We start from the raw sequence: 13,674 nt of genomic DNA on the forward strand, positions 1-13,674 counted from the left end.
GGGTGGCACAGTGGCTAAGTCATGCAGCGCAAAGCCCCTGGGTTTAATTTCAGACCTGGAGTGCTACCTGCATGGACTTTATGTGTTTGAATGTTTGCATGGGTTTCCTCCAGATCCCCCGGTTTTCTCTCACAGTCCAAAGACATATTTGTAATTAACTGGCTTCTGTGCCCTGGTACGCGTCTGTATGTGCCTGTATTTGTGTCTATGTGTCTGCCCTGGCGTCCAATCCAGGGTGTACCCTGCCTCAGGTAGACTCCCGTTCCCCTGCGACCTCGAATTGGATTAATCTTGGAAAATGAGAAGATGGACAATAAGAATGTGCCTCTGGAATCATTCTGTGTTATATGTGTTACTGCTGAAAGATTTAATAACTAAAACACAGTTACAGTAGGAAATGTCAGAATACATCAGGATGCTTCACATCTTTACGTACAGCTTCCCAACTTGCGCTTGCTTGTCACATTGTCAGATAATAACAGGAGGCAATGTTACACCAAGATATACAGGAGCATTTGAATATATTAGCATTTATCAGAAACAGAAACATAATGTATTGGAATCAAAGAGAAACAAAATTATTTCTGCACATGCAATAGAAAGAATGGAAAATTGAATGGAATACATTAAAAATATAAACAGAATTATGAAGATACTCATACACTATTTTCAGACAAAAACACATTTTTCTAACTATTAGCAAGTAAAGTCTGGTAAACTTTTAGCTACAGATTACAACATTATGTACAGCACATATTACCCATTCAATTGCTCTCCAATCACATTTACAGTGTATATATATATATTACAACACGCTAGGTAGAAGTAAAATAAGACTAGATCATTATTTTTTAACTCATAGGTCCAGGTTGTATTTCAGAAAAAAGGGATTCCATCTCAGAAAAGACTCTTTGATCTAAAGGGTGTGAATAAATGTCATACAGAATACAGAATTTTATAAGAGTTCAGTCAGAAAAAGCATAATGCAGTGTACTATGTCTGGCAAGGTTTCTATGAGGATTCTATGTATGTGTCTACCATCCTCTCCATTGGTATTTTTAAACTCAGAAAATCAGTCTCAATCTGTGATACTGTATACCTGTATACTCAGTAAATCACCACTAACCTTGTGGAAGCTGCCATGGAAAATCTTCCTGATCTCTGGCCCTTCAAATGTCACAGTCTGGAATTCTCCTTTATAGTCATAGTTGAAGAAGGTGAGTGTTTTCCCGCCATCTGGGTTTATAAAAAGGATATATTTATTTTATTAAATATTTTCCTGGGCATTTGTTCTATAGAAATTGAAAAATTAAGTGCAACTAAGTAAAACAGACTTCAAAATGTGTATAACAAGATGATTATTAACCTTGAATTACTTTACTACTATAATCAATGCACATAAGCTAAAAATATTTATAGTCTTTTCATACTACTAGTGTAAGTCCAGATGTACAGACATTCCTCAAATAATCCTGAGCTGAGAATATTAAATCAAAATAAAATGCAGTCTTGCTGTGGATATCGAGATATTTTGAATTGACTTCTTTTAAGTATAATTGCTGAAGTCAATATCATCACCTGTATTTCGTCACATACCCATGTGTAAATGCAGTGAAAGGTATAGTTAACATGACAAGTCTTATGAGACGATTCCGACTAAAGGTATTATGATAAAAACTAAATCACTTGGTTCCAAGACCTAGCTGACTGTTCTCAAAACGAGGATTTCTCTCAGTTGTAGCCTTTGAAGAGCTGAAGCTATGCTCACTGTCTAGGATGACTCCCACGAGAGGCTCGTTGTCTTTGTTGAGGATTTCCCACAGTGCAAAGGGCTCCTGGGGAGTTTCAGGCAGAAGGCGGAATATTACAGAGATGGTGTAGTCTGAGGGCAGTCCTTCGGGATGTAGATACCTGTGGGAAATAATTAATAAAGTTAGTTCAATGAAAAAACAAAACTTTCTGACAACAGTCTCCGGGAGGCTGTGGACACACTTGCAGGCCTTTTGTATCCTTTAATAATTTTACCTATTTCTGGAATTGATTCAGTCAATATTTTCCCTTCAAGTTTATATCGAGTTGATACAGTAGTTTGTTATACTTTATATATGGTCAGCAGTAACAGTTCTCTAATCCACCAATCCACACTAGAGTCATACTGTAAGAAAAAAGTATTTTTCTTTTATTGTGTTCAGTAAGTCTAGACAAAAATAAAATTAAAGAGGTGCTGACATACACAAGGCTCCTTTTTACTTGGAATGATGGAGGTCCCATAAAAAGTAAATACAAAAGTAATTCACCAATGTTAACACCCCTTGTAAACATAAAAGAAAACTTTATCTAAATATTATTCTAAAACACAGCAGTAATATAGCTGTCATTGCAAAAGTATTGAGTTAAGCACAAAAGCCAGCATTAATTTGACATGTTATAAGTGTTTAGTTCACTGATTTCAAATGTAATTAATTCTCACTGTTCAAGGAATACAAGGAAGAATATTGACTACTGAAAGAATGCAATGAGACTTCAGAGTTTTGAATTATGGCCTTCATTCCCAGTTTGCCTACTTCACTCTCTATTTACTGTGCAATAATTTAAAGATTTATTTCATAGCTCGAAGCAGGGGAGGAACGTACTTTGTGGGCTGTGAGATGAGGGCATCCTTGTGAAGCCTGTAGCAGGGAAAGCTGTTGAAAGTTCCAGGCTCCATAGACACTCCATCAACGGAGGCATACTGGTTCTCAAGAAGACCAAACATCTCCATCATCCTGAACCCTGCAGAACACAGTCAGCATTTTATTAAATTCAAGAAATCTGTTCATGAATCTGTTAAGAAGCTACTGCTGTTATGATATATTATACTATCTGTATACTATGGTCATACAACACTAACAGAATGTATATTGGAACTTGTCCTTCTATACCTCCAGGTGTGACTACAAATAAAACCAAACATTCTAGATACTGTCATTAAAAAGAGCACCACGGACATATTCCTGATTGTTCTTCAATACACAGCACCTCATCCTGAGTAGAAAAACATGACACTATAACATCACATTGAAAGATGTAATCTGGCAATACAATTTAGCTTAATTATCTTTCCAAATGACAAAATTTTGAACACAAATAGATCTCTAAAGACCTTAAAAAAATTATGACTACAAGCTTGCCCATACATCAATGCAACAGGGCACATCTTTTAAATCGATGCAGCTTTAAATCAAAGAGACATGTATTTTACCTGCTAAGGTGTTGCCACTCATTAGAACAGATGGACAGGCTGAAAAACCAGAGAGAGAGAGAAAAGTTTAAAAAACGATGTTCATGTTTATTCTAAATATGACTAAAGGCATAAATGTACATGTAACTTTTTATATGACTTGTTCAATAATGTGATTAGTATAACAGGCAGTTAGTGGTTAAGTCTTCTGTAAACAGAGATAAGTTACATTATTTCATTTTACCTTGTTTTTTATTGAAACTATCAACGGTGGATAAAACTGCACATTCACATTGCTTTCTTGGGCTGTTTGATAAAATGTGAGTGGCCATCCAAATATAATTAACTTCTTACTTGCAGACGCAGCTTCGCAGACAAAGGTCACCAGTTGTTCCTCAATTTTTTTGAAAGCATCCAAATCATCCACAAAGAAAACATGCCTCTCACTGGGCTTGCTGGCAATATTAACTAATTCTCCATAGTCAGCATCAGCAAACCCAATAGCAAAAATGATGTAGCCTGTTTCGAGAGAAAGCAGGAATCTTTAATGACACACTTCATATGAATTCAATATTCATGCACAAAAGATTTTCCTGCCATGTCAGTGGGAGTATATAAACTGGAATCCTTTGTAATAGGTTAAGGGTTTAAGTCAGTGATTGAGATCACAAGCTAGGGAATATTTCTGAATAAAATGTCCTGGAATAATAATGTCATTTATTATCAGACTGCAGAAATTAAATGTTTCTTAAGTTAAACTGTGACTGAAATTATACTGGTTGGCTCCAAGTAAGAAACCTTGATGTTGCATTTGACTGTGCTGTTGTTTGACATGTTAGAAATATCATTTGTTCCACCTGCATAACATTACTTGTTTGAGACCTCTGCTCTGCCTCATAAAATATTGATGCAATACTGTAATACCTTACTTCCTGGGGTATCTTAAGGTACAAAAAAGGCTTTAGTATATGCAGAATTCTGTGACTCATGTGCTAACAAAAACTATACAGATTCCTCACATAACTCCCATTGTCTGTAATCAGTAGTGGATCACTGTGAAATTTAGAATAGATTTTGGGGTGTTTTTGTTCAGGTATAAGATAATAATTATTATTATTTAAGGACTTATTCCACAAGTATGATACAACTTTTAAATATGAGGTCTTATAATTCAGGTGTTCTTACTCTATCAAGGAGCATGATTCATACAATGGTACTACTATATTACTATTTTACTTCTGATATGTGTAGAATGTGTGTACTTTAATAAAGTGCTTGTACATAAAAAGTATATATTATTAGTATTATCAGAATCTCAAGGTAACAGATTGTCCTGACAGACATGGATTTGCAAAACCACAAGACACAATTGTTAATGTTTTTGTGTTCCCCTGCTAAAAGCTCCTGCAGTTTGTTAAGCTGTTCTCCATGGCATTATAACTGGTTTCCATCACACCGACAAAATACTAATTCAGAATAAAGACACTGATTATTTCTGCACACTTTGTTAAAATCTTTAGATTTTCATTCTGTCAAAAAAAATGTTGCCACTACGACAATAAACCATAAAGCGAAACACTTGTCTGACACACCTTCCATCTGCATTTCTTTGGAAACCTTGTTGACATCATCTTGAGATCGTCCATCAGTCAAAACAACCAGCACTCTAGGAATGGCCCTCCTCATTCCTGCCTCTGGAGTGAAGATAGCGTCCTTCACATGCTTGATGGCTCTTCCTGCAGACACAGTGGACAGGGGGATAACTGTTGCTGACATCATCTATAGAACTATATACATCTATAGTTCTGATCTCATTAGACACACAGAAGTCTGATAATGATTTTTGAATCAACCTTGCAGAAGAGCTTAAAGCAAAAGTTTGTAAAACAGTAGTTTTCAACCAGATATCCAGGTCAGCCAGACTGCCCACAAAGTTCCCAGAAACATAGATTAACTATATGTTTCACCACTAATCTACTGTGCAAAACTAAAACTCTTATGGCATTGGTACAGTATGTTCTGAAAATGCATGTACTGTAATGGATATGATGGCCTTTAGTTGTGGGTTTAATATTGTACAATTAATAGTAGAATTCTTCATAATAATGATTTGTCTCCACAACAGACTGTGTGGAAAACTATTGAAAGTGATGCGCCCCCCCCCCCCACCCTCCGTGCCAGCAAAGGCTGGAAGCCTCTGGTGTGAAATAAAGAAAACATAATAGAAATTGTCATTTGAAAATGTGGCTCCTACTTTGTGAAAATCAAGTTTAAAGCCTAGCCTCAAATACATGGGAATAATACATGAAGAATGTTTTTGTATCTTAAAACTACAAAACAATACAAGCCCACTACATTAAATGTGCATTTATCTACTTAAAAATTAAATACATTGCATGTTTTGTAGTTGTTTTGGACTGTATGCACTATACGGTATGAGGCAGTTTGTCGGGGGCAATGTGCAGTATATTCAGGCAGTTTCAATGAAGGAAAAATGCTAGGAACCACACAAAGTTATTTTACCTGTTCTACAATTGAATCTGTTATCAGGAGGCTTCACCTTGACAAGACCTGGCTGTTTAACCACAGAACAGACACTTGTCAGTGTCTAATGCCTGTCATTCAGGGGTCACCTTATTAAAGTAAGAAGCAGCCTAGGGAATTTGATGAAACTAGTACCTCTGACAAGGTGTGAAGGACAAACTGGACTACTGCAAAAAGAACACCATCAGCTCTCTCAAATCTCAACCAAAGTTGTGGTTGTCAACGTGTGGTTGCAATCTTGGAGGAGCTGAGCCGGGACCAAAATGCGTGATCAATTTGTCAGCCTAATTATAAATGATAAAAACGAACAGTTGTTTATTGCATTATAAACTGCCACTTTCTCTTCAGTCATTGTGTTTCAGCAATGGCTGAGGTCATTGGAATTATCATAGCAAATACTTCCAAGACACAGGGAGGCTAAACTGCAGAAACAGGCGAAAAAATTATCATATACAGTACTTCTGACCTAAAACTTTCACCCACTGCCAATCTGTTTCTTACAGGTATGTTAAACAGTACTTGTATGTGCATTCTGCAGCTTAACTTAAGTGTAATGCATTTAATCAAATCCAAAGCCACAGATGGCTAACTACTGTTACAGTATATCACTCTGAGTCTAGATCTTCATTAGCCAGATTTTACACAAAAGAAAGATATACTGTACAAAGTTTTCCAGTTAATATTTATAAATATAGGAATGATGCCCCCTTTAATGACAGTCAAACCTGATTAATAAATTGAAGAGGTAGTACTAACAAATTTTGATGAAGAAATGTAACAAGTTGAAAGATTCTCTTGGAATAAAAAAACATGACTGTGTCCAAATGATATTCGTGTGTGACTGATTAAGTCTAAAAGTGTAAAAACCTTGCGTTGCTATCTAGTAATCAGTTCAGTAACTGCCTCTTACAGGAAACATATACTGTATAACATTACACAAAGCCAGATTGCCATACATGTTGTATCAATATATTAATAACACTTAGACTAACATTATCTGTGCAAAAACATGAGATAAACATAATACAACCATCCACATCTGAAGTACTTATATATTCAAGAACTTAATGAAATACAGTTCCATAGGGGCTTATGTTTTGACGAATAATTGATGACTGCCTTTCAGTTTGTTAGCTGGTTGTTCTGGAGGTGTACATATATTTAGCTTTTGAGATACAGGAAGGAACTGCATGATACTATTAGAATATTATACACCTTTTGGCAACTACTGCAGGTAGTCTACAACTGTTGCCTATGCTGATATTTGATCAATTCAGATTTATTATATCCTCTAATAATGTGAATACAGTAAATCTATTGGTAAAACATTACTCAAGAATCTCTTGAGACATTAAACGCAAAAAGGTTCCCTCCTGGCTCTTACATTTTGAACACAAAGATGAATAACCTTCCTTGAAGCATTATAATCTTGTAATGGTTAGGAGACTGATATGCAACAATTTAATGTGCTAAAGTCTGCAGCTCTCATTAATGTATATATTCTGCCATTAATTATCAATGACTGAGAATACCAGTCTACAGTAGCTGAATTCTTGCAAGTTTTAGCCATTAGTGGAATATCGCTCAATTTATATAAATACAAAATTGTAAATGTTTTTCTATAAATGACGGGATTTTATTCCATTGGGTGTTATTTTAATTGGGATGAACTGTTCCACATGTGAGCGCTCTGAATCTGGAAGGAGAAGGATCTGACTCTACATACACTTTAATCCATATCCTGTAAACACACTAAAATCCTAAATTCTTAAAATGACTAGCAATGAACTCTCCTACCTTTTGTAAGAAAGAAGAGGATACCATCTGCATACAAGGAAACGGTTTCTTTTGTTCCCAGTTTCTAAGCCACTAATATTCAGGTCTGACCTATTTTTTTTCACCTATGGGTTCTAGGGCCAGAACAAACAGTAATGGAGATGAAGGGCAAACCTGTCTGGTCGCACAGGAAATGGAGAACAAGATAGCATTCCATTTCTGTGGACTTGAGCCTTAAGAGTATAATAAAGACAAAGGGACAAATCTGCAAAACAGTCCCCTTATTGAAGATTCCAAAACCTTGCCAATCAATGTGACTGAAGGTTTGAAGTGAATTTGCTATTGTCACACTTTCCCAACTATTCTATTTTATTAAATATACATTATTGCATGATTAAACTGTCTTCCATACATTAAGAAATGAAAGAGGACCTGTTTCAAGTAAAAGTCAAGTTCAATCTTAATCTGAATTTATGAACAACATTGGACACTATGATAAGGGGTCTTCATGTAGTTTATCATTTAAAAATATTTGTAAAAAATAAAGGCATCCAGAACCATAAAAAAATCATACATTTTAAATAAGAATTCTCCACTTTTTAAATTTTTGTGTGTCCTTCCATTTCCTCTTTGGCAAATGTTTTTTTCTAGTGTCTTTCTGTATGTCTAGGAAAACTTTCAGTTGAAAACTTTTCAGTTTAATTTCAGTGTTCTAAGTCATTTGTGTACTTTTTAATAAATCATATCTCCCCGCTGTTAAGGAGAACTGTATGATTCACTACTAAGGTTAAAAGTAACAGATTATTTTGGAATTGAAACTGATATAAATTTGATTTTAAGGACAAGTTTTGAATGTTTTGAATGTGGCATAATTTCAGATTGGATTTTCTGTTGCCAAGGCTAGAGTTTGTGTATTTTGTTACCAAGCTCTTAATATCTTTGCCTAGTTGTGAGTAGAATTTGTCTCAGTTTATTGAAGAATATTATACTGATTCTTAGTGTTTTATAGGGGTCAGTAGATTTTGTCTTAGTATATTCAGCGTCAATCTTTTTATTTCTAGTTCATGTGTTTCAATGTCTATTTTTCTTCTTAATTTTTTTTATCTAAGGACCCCTTAAATGGGATTATTAAAGAAGGTTGGATAGGGACAGCAACCAAGATTTTACCTTCTTATGCACCTCCAACTTCTGTAATTCTCTATTATATCACATCCTGAAACACCCAATACTACAGAACAATTTTCTCTCTTGCTCACAAATTGTGTTTCTGTGTCCTCCTCCACTCCATCTCCATCTTTGTAGCTACTTATCTCTGATCTTTTTCGTCTTATGGCCATATGGTCAGCCCACACCCAAGAGGATTAAGTTTCGTATGCCTACCTCCTCAATAAACATTCTCAAATGCATTTTCTGATTGGCTGATATTAATCCTCATCAAACTCCTACAGGAGCTTTTGGTGTGTCCAAAAAGAATCATATTTCTAATGATACAAAATTCTAAATTTCTTAAAACAAAAGGATTAATTTCCAGAGTATAATGCCATGGGTATAACTATTTTTTGTAGAAAATATTAATAACACTGGAGAATTTTATTAATTTACCTTAAGTAAATAATCTCTTAATAATTGATTGATTGATTACTTTTATGTAATGCTTTAAACATTAATAAAATAATCCATAAAATATAAGTAATATAATATTCACTTAAGCACATTCTATACTATACAAATATAATTTACTTTCCATACACTGTATATGTATGCATCTAAACATGGCTAGCAGCCATATCACCCTGCAACTCACATCTGGCAACCCACTGAAGCTCAGCAGGTGTGAGCCTGGTCAGTACCTGGAGAGGAGACCTCCTGGGAAAAACTAAGGCTGCTGCTGGAAGAGGTGTTCAGGGGACCAGTGGGAGCGCTCACTCTGCAGTCTGTGTTTGTCCTAATGCCCCAGTATAGTGATGGGGATTTTTTACTGTATAAAAGGCGCTGTCTTTCAGATTAGATGTAAAACCAAGGTCCTATCTCTCTGTGGTCATTAAAAATGCCAGGGCGTTTCTCGAAAAGAGTAAAAGTGTTACCCCAGCATCCTGGCTAAAATTCCCATTGGACTTTATCAATCATGGCCTCCTAGTAATCCCCATCTATGAACTGGCTTCATCACTTTGTTCTCCTCCCCACTGATAGCTGGTGTGTGGTGAGTGTACTGATGTACTATGGCTGCCTTCGCATCATCCAGGTGGGGGCTGCACACTGGTGGTGGTGGAGGGGAGCCCCCATTACCTGTAAAGCGCTTTGAATGGAGTGTCCAGAACAGTGCTATAGAAGTGTAAGGAATTATTATTATTAAAAGCTGCTGAAAAACTCCAGCTCTCTTTTTGCCATTTCCATCTAAACCACACAGAATATATACACATTTCTTCTTCATAAACAGCCGGACAGTCTTGGAGGGCAGTTTGACATTTATCCAAGAACAAAATATTACTTAGCATTATATTTGTTTTTCTACTGTAAATCATTCAAAACACAAATGACAAAAACTGATTAAAGTAAACATTATATTGCCCCTTGAAACATCATATAAATTAAAATATAGACTAAGGATTAGCCATAACATCCTAGCTCTACCAAATGAATGCTTCAAACACAATTACAGCAATTATCACACTTATGAAAAAATACTAACTAACTACAGGACTATCATGTTGTATTACTGTATCTGGATGCAGACAGCAGTAATTCACCAGAGAAGACCAAGGACTCAATCTATCTAGTGCCTTATTAAAGGCACTCAGAGACTCTGCAAGTAATCCATGCTGGCTGTGACAGCTGCCAGTAAAAACAGCCAAGCTATAATAACATCTTCACAGCTGTGTGCAGCTGAAGGGTTTCCGTTTAGCCTGGTTAGTGAAAGAGGGTTGATTCATTTCTTCTAACACACATTATATGCAATACCACAATTAGTTTTGCATTGTATCTCATTTAGTGGTATCTAATGTGAATGTTTGCAGAAAATGTATTACGTCATTTGGGTACAATTTCAATAGAATTTAATAGAACCATGAAGCCAGAGAACTGTTTTGTGGGTTATATAAACTGTTTAAGAAGATGATGCAACAGTTAAGGAACATTTTAAAGTTCAAGGAAATTATAATGGAGCTTTACTGTAGTTAATAACTATAATGCATAACACATGAATGTCACTGCCCTGTATTTATTCAAAATGTTTGTGTTTTGTCTATGTTTCTTTCTTAAACTGACTTGCTTCAAAAATAATCAGTTTAGCCATTCACCATGAAACATTCCAATGTATAAAAAGTCTGCTAAAATCATTTCTTTATATATAGTAATGCAACAAGCATGTTTTTTCTTGTTTATTTTCTTTCTTGAAGATGACAGTGTGTACCTACAGTACAACTGACATATTTAAACAGTGAAAAAAAGTCACAAGCCTGCAGAGAAAATAAACCTGGGTATCAAAATAAACCATATTTGCACAATAATGAAATGTCACCATTACTACCTACAGTATTATATATTTTTGTTACTAACTCGGACTTCACGGCGTCTGTTCCAACCTATTGCATCACAACTGTCAGACAGCAGAGATTTAATGCCGACTCTCAAGTCCAGACACGCTCTTTATTTCCCCTCTGGCCCACGAAGAAAACTCAATACATACCTGTCTTGGTATTTCCTCCCTTGTATGTGATGCGCTGAATTGCATCCAGAAGTGATTCCTTGTCATCGTAAGACTTGAGTTTGAATTCTGTTCTGGCATCATCGCTGAACTGTGCAATGGCAACCTGTCAGAAATGTAAACAACTCTTTATAATAACTACAATTTTTTAAGCATTGGCTGGAACCAGTGCAAAGTCAGTCCTTTGTCCTGATTGACTTTTCTCTTTAAAAACCATTCACTTTGATATACCACTTCTCAGAAATTAAAATGGAAAGCCCACCTCCATTTGTCCTCCATAAGGTGGTGTTGATTACTTTCTTCTGCAAGGTTGTTTTCTGTGTTAGCCCGTATTATCATTTATTTCAAAAAGTACAAATTCTCCTTATGACTCTCCTTATTTACTGTATCACTAGGCTACAAAAACACAACTTAATGGCGTGTGTGCACTGAATATGATCAATGTCCTCTCATCTCTTTGTCTAGACATATTCTGTTTTTGTCCAATGAATATTTAGAGGTCCTGAATTGACTGGAATCCGCTCAAGAAAGGCTGTCTGGAGCCTAACAAGACATCAGCGATTTGTCTCCTCTGATCTCCATATCAACCCAATACCCCCTTTATTCCTCAGCCAACATTTGGAACAACTTGTGTGATTCTTCATGAACCCTTTTATTTAGACTCAAGCAGGGATCTTTGTCAATGTGGGATCTGTAAAGGAGCTCTCTAAGGTTAACTCCATAAAGGAAAGTAGATCTTGCCAGTGCCTGTAAAGAACACTTCTCAGCCAAAATGTTTTAATGTTTTTCTTTTTTTCCCCTATTATTTAGCATTTAAATAACCTCTGCTTGAGTAGTTTTATTTGGTCATACACTGTATAAGAAATACAATCTGAGCCAGTGCCTTCGTAGTATTGATGACTTACAGATTCATGACAGGGGTGTTGTAATACAAGATTGACCTGATGAGGTTATTCATTTTGAAGGTACCACTCTGTTCTTACTTGAGTGCCATCAGGGCCGATCTTGTCAAGTGCACCACTTGTGCTGTACAGAAAGCGTATGATTTTGTGGAAGTTGTCATCTCCAATACTCCAGGACCCATCCACTAAAAAGACCAAGTCTGCTTTGGCAGCTTTGCACACTGCAGGAAAAGTGGAAAACATGTCAGATTAACAAAGAATTAGTGAAAAGGTTTCAATGTTATTATCCATTTTCAAAAAAGGTGTTCGGATAATTGGTGAAAAACACGAAAATGGGTTATATCAGAGCAACCGCAACAGATCACATTTCTGTTGTAACATAATAGTACATAATGAATATGCACTTGGAAATGGACATGTATTGATCCTTCAAGTGAAGGCTATTCCAACAGTCATTGGAAAAAAACTGTTTTTAAATTCAGCTCACATTTGCAAATTATTACTAGAACCTGCTATGAACAATTGGCAGCAATTAACTGACAGCAATTGTTTCTAATCACATCCTTTCAATATATCACAGACAGAGGTGCAATTTTTCAATGTTATATTTTTTAGTCAGGAAAATGTTTCTCTAATGTTTTTCTTTGTCATTTAACTGATCCCAAAAGTGGGGAAATTAAATTCTGATTATTGTATTTTAATAGTAAATGATTGCCTGCCACAATGCTAAAATGCATAAACAAATTATTGTTTCAACAACCAAGACCTAAATACAACCTGTTCCTAGCCTGTTCCTTTTGCATGAAGAGGTTTTAATTTCTTCCCCAAACATTATGCAATTGACTTTTGTCACATTTAAATAAAAAAATATCAGCAACTACTTATTTTTTCAACCTTAGAGGACCATAAAATCATTAGTAAGCAGTAAAATAATGCAGACCTTCTTAAGCATATCAGTCAATGGCTGTAGTTCAATAATCCGAATACTGTTAATATCCTGTCTGTGATTTATATTACTTGAATGGATGTTTATGGTTGCTGGAACAATGATACCAAACTGAAAAAAAAAACTGTATTTATTGATCCCACTCTGTGCTCTGTCAAGAAACTTGTAATGTACACCACACTTAATTGTGTGCATTTAAAGATTTTTAACTAATAATTACAAATTGCCTGTTAATTTCCAAACCGCCAATTTAGCAAAAAGTGTAGATTAAAAAGAAAGCACATGTTCAAGAATAGAAAGGCAGCTTTTGCTTACCTTCTCTAGCAGGAGGAATTGTGGGAAGAGGAGTGGTAGTGGGTGGTGTCGTCGGTGGCTCAGTTGGCACTGGAACTGGATGTTTGAATTATAGGGAGATTAATACACTAGAACTGAAAGGAGAAACATGAACCAAAGGACACAAGTGGAAACTCTCAGAAGTGCTTTTACTATTGGGACCTGGAGACACTTTTCTTACAAAAAGGGTAGTGGGGATCTGGAACAAGCTACCTGGCTAATTAGACAAATTGTTGAAGCTGAAACCCTG

At 35.7% G+C, this 13,674-nt stretch overlaps 1 protein-coding gene across 2 annotated transcripts in view; it reads right to left on the minus strand.

The window, feature by feature from the left end:
- Positions 1–13,674, minus strand: part of col14a1a (collagen, type XIV, alpha 1a) — a 106,427-nt gene that overhangs the window by 32,782 nt on the left and 59,971 nt on the right. For both annotated transcript variants that reach the window (XM_069194910.1, XM_069194911.1), the window contains exons 25-33: positions 13,407–13,481; positions 12,227–12,366; positions 11,226–11,349; positions 4,813–4,956; positions 3,575–3,739; positions 3,242–3,280; positions 2,634–2,772; positions 1,769–1,911; positions 1,127–1,236 (exon numbers count right to left, since the gene is read on the minus strand). In XM_069194910.1, coding sequence (XP_069051011.1) covers positions 1,127–1,236; positions 1,769–1,911; positions 2,634–2,772; positions 3,242–3,280; positions 3,575–3,739; positions 4,813–4,956; positions 11,226–11,349; positions 12,227–12,366; positions 13,407–13,481 — 1,079 coding nt within the window. The remainder of the gene's footprint in view (positions 1–1,126; positions 1,237–1,768; positions 1,912–2,633; positions 2,773–3,241; positions 3,281–3,574; positions 3,740–4,812; positions 4,957–11,225; positions 11,350–12,226; positions 12,367–13,406; positions 13,482–13,674) is intronic.

This window comes from Lepisosteus oculatus, chromosome 10 (assembly GCF_040954835.1).
Source record: "Lepisosteus oculatus isolate fLepOcu1 chromosome 10, fLepOcu1.hap2, whole genome shotgun sequence".
NCBI classification, from domain to species: Eukaryota; Metazoa; Chordata; class Actinopteri; order Semionotiformes; family Lepisosteidae; genus Lepisosteus; species Lepisosteus oculatus.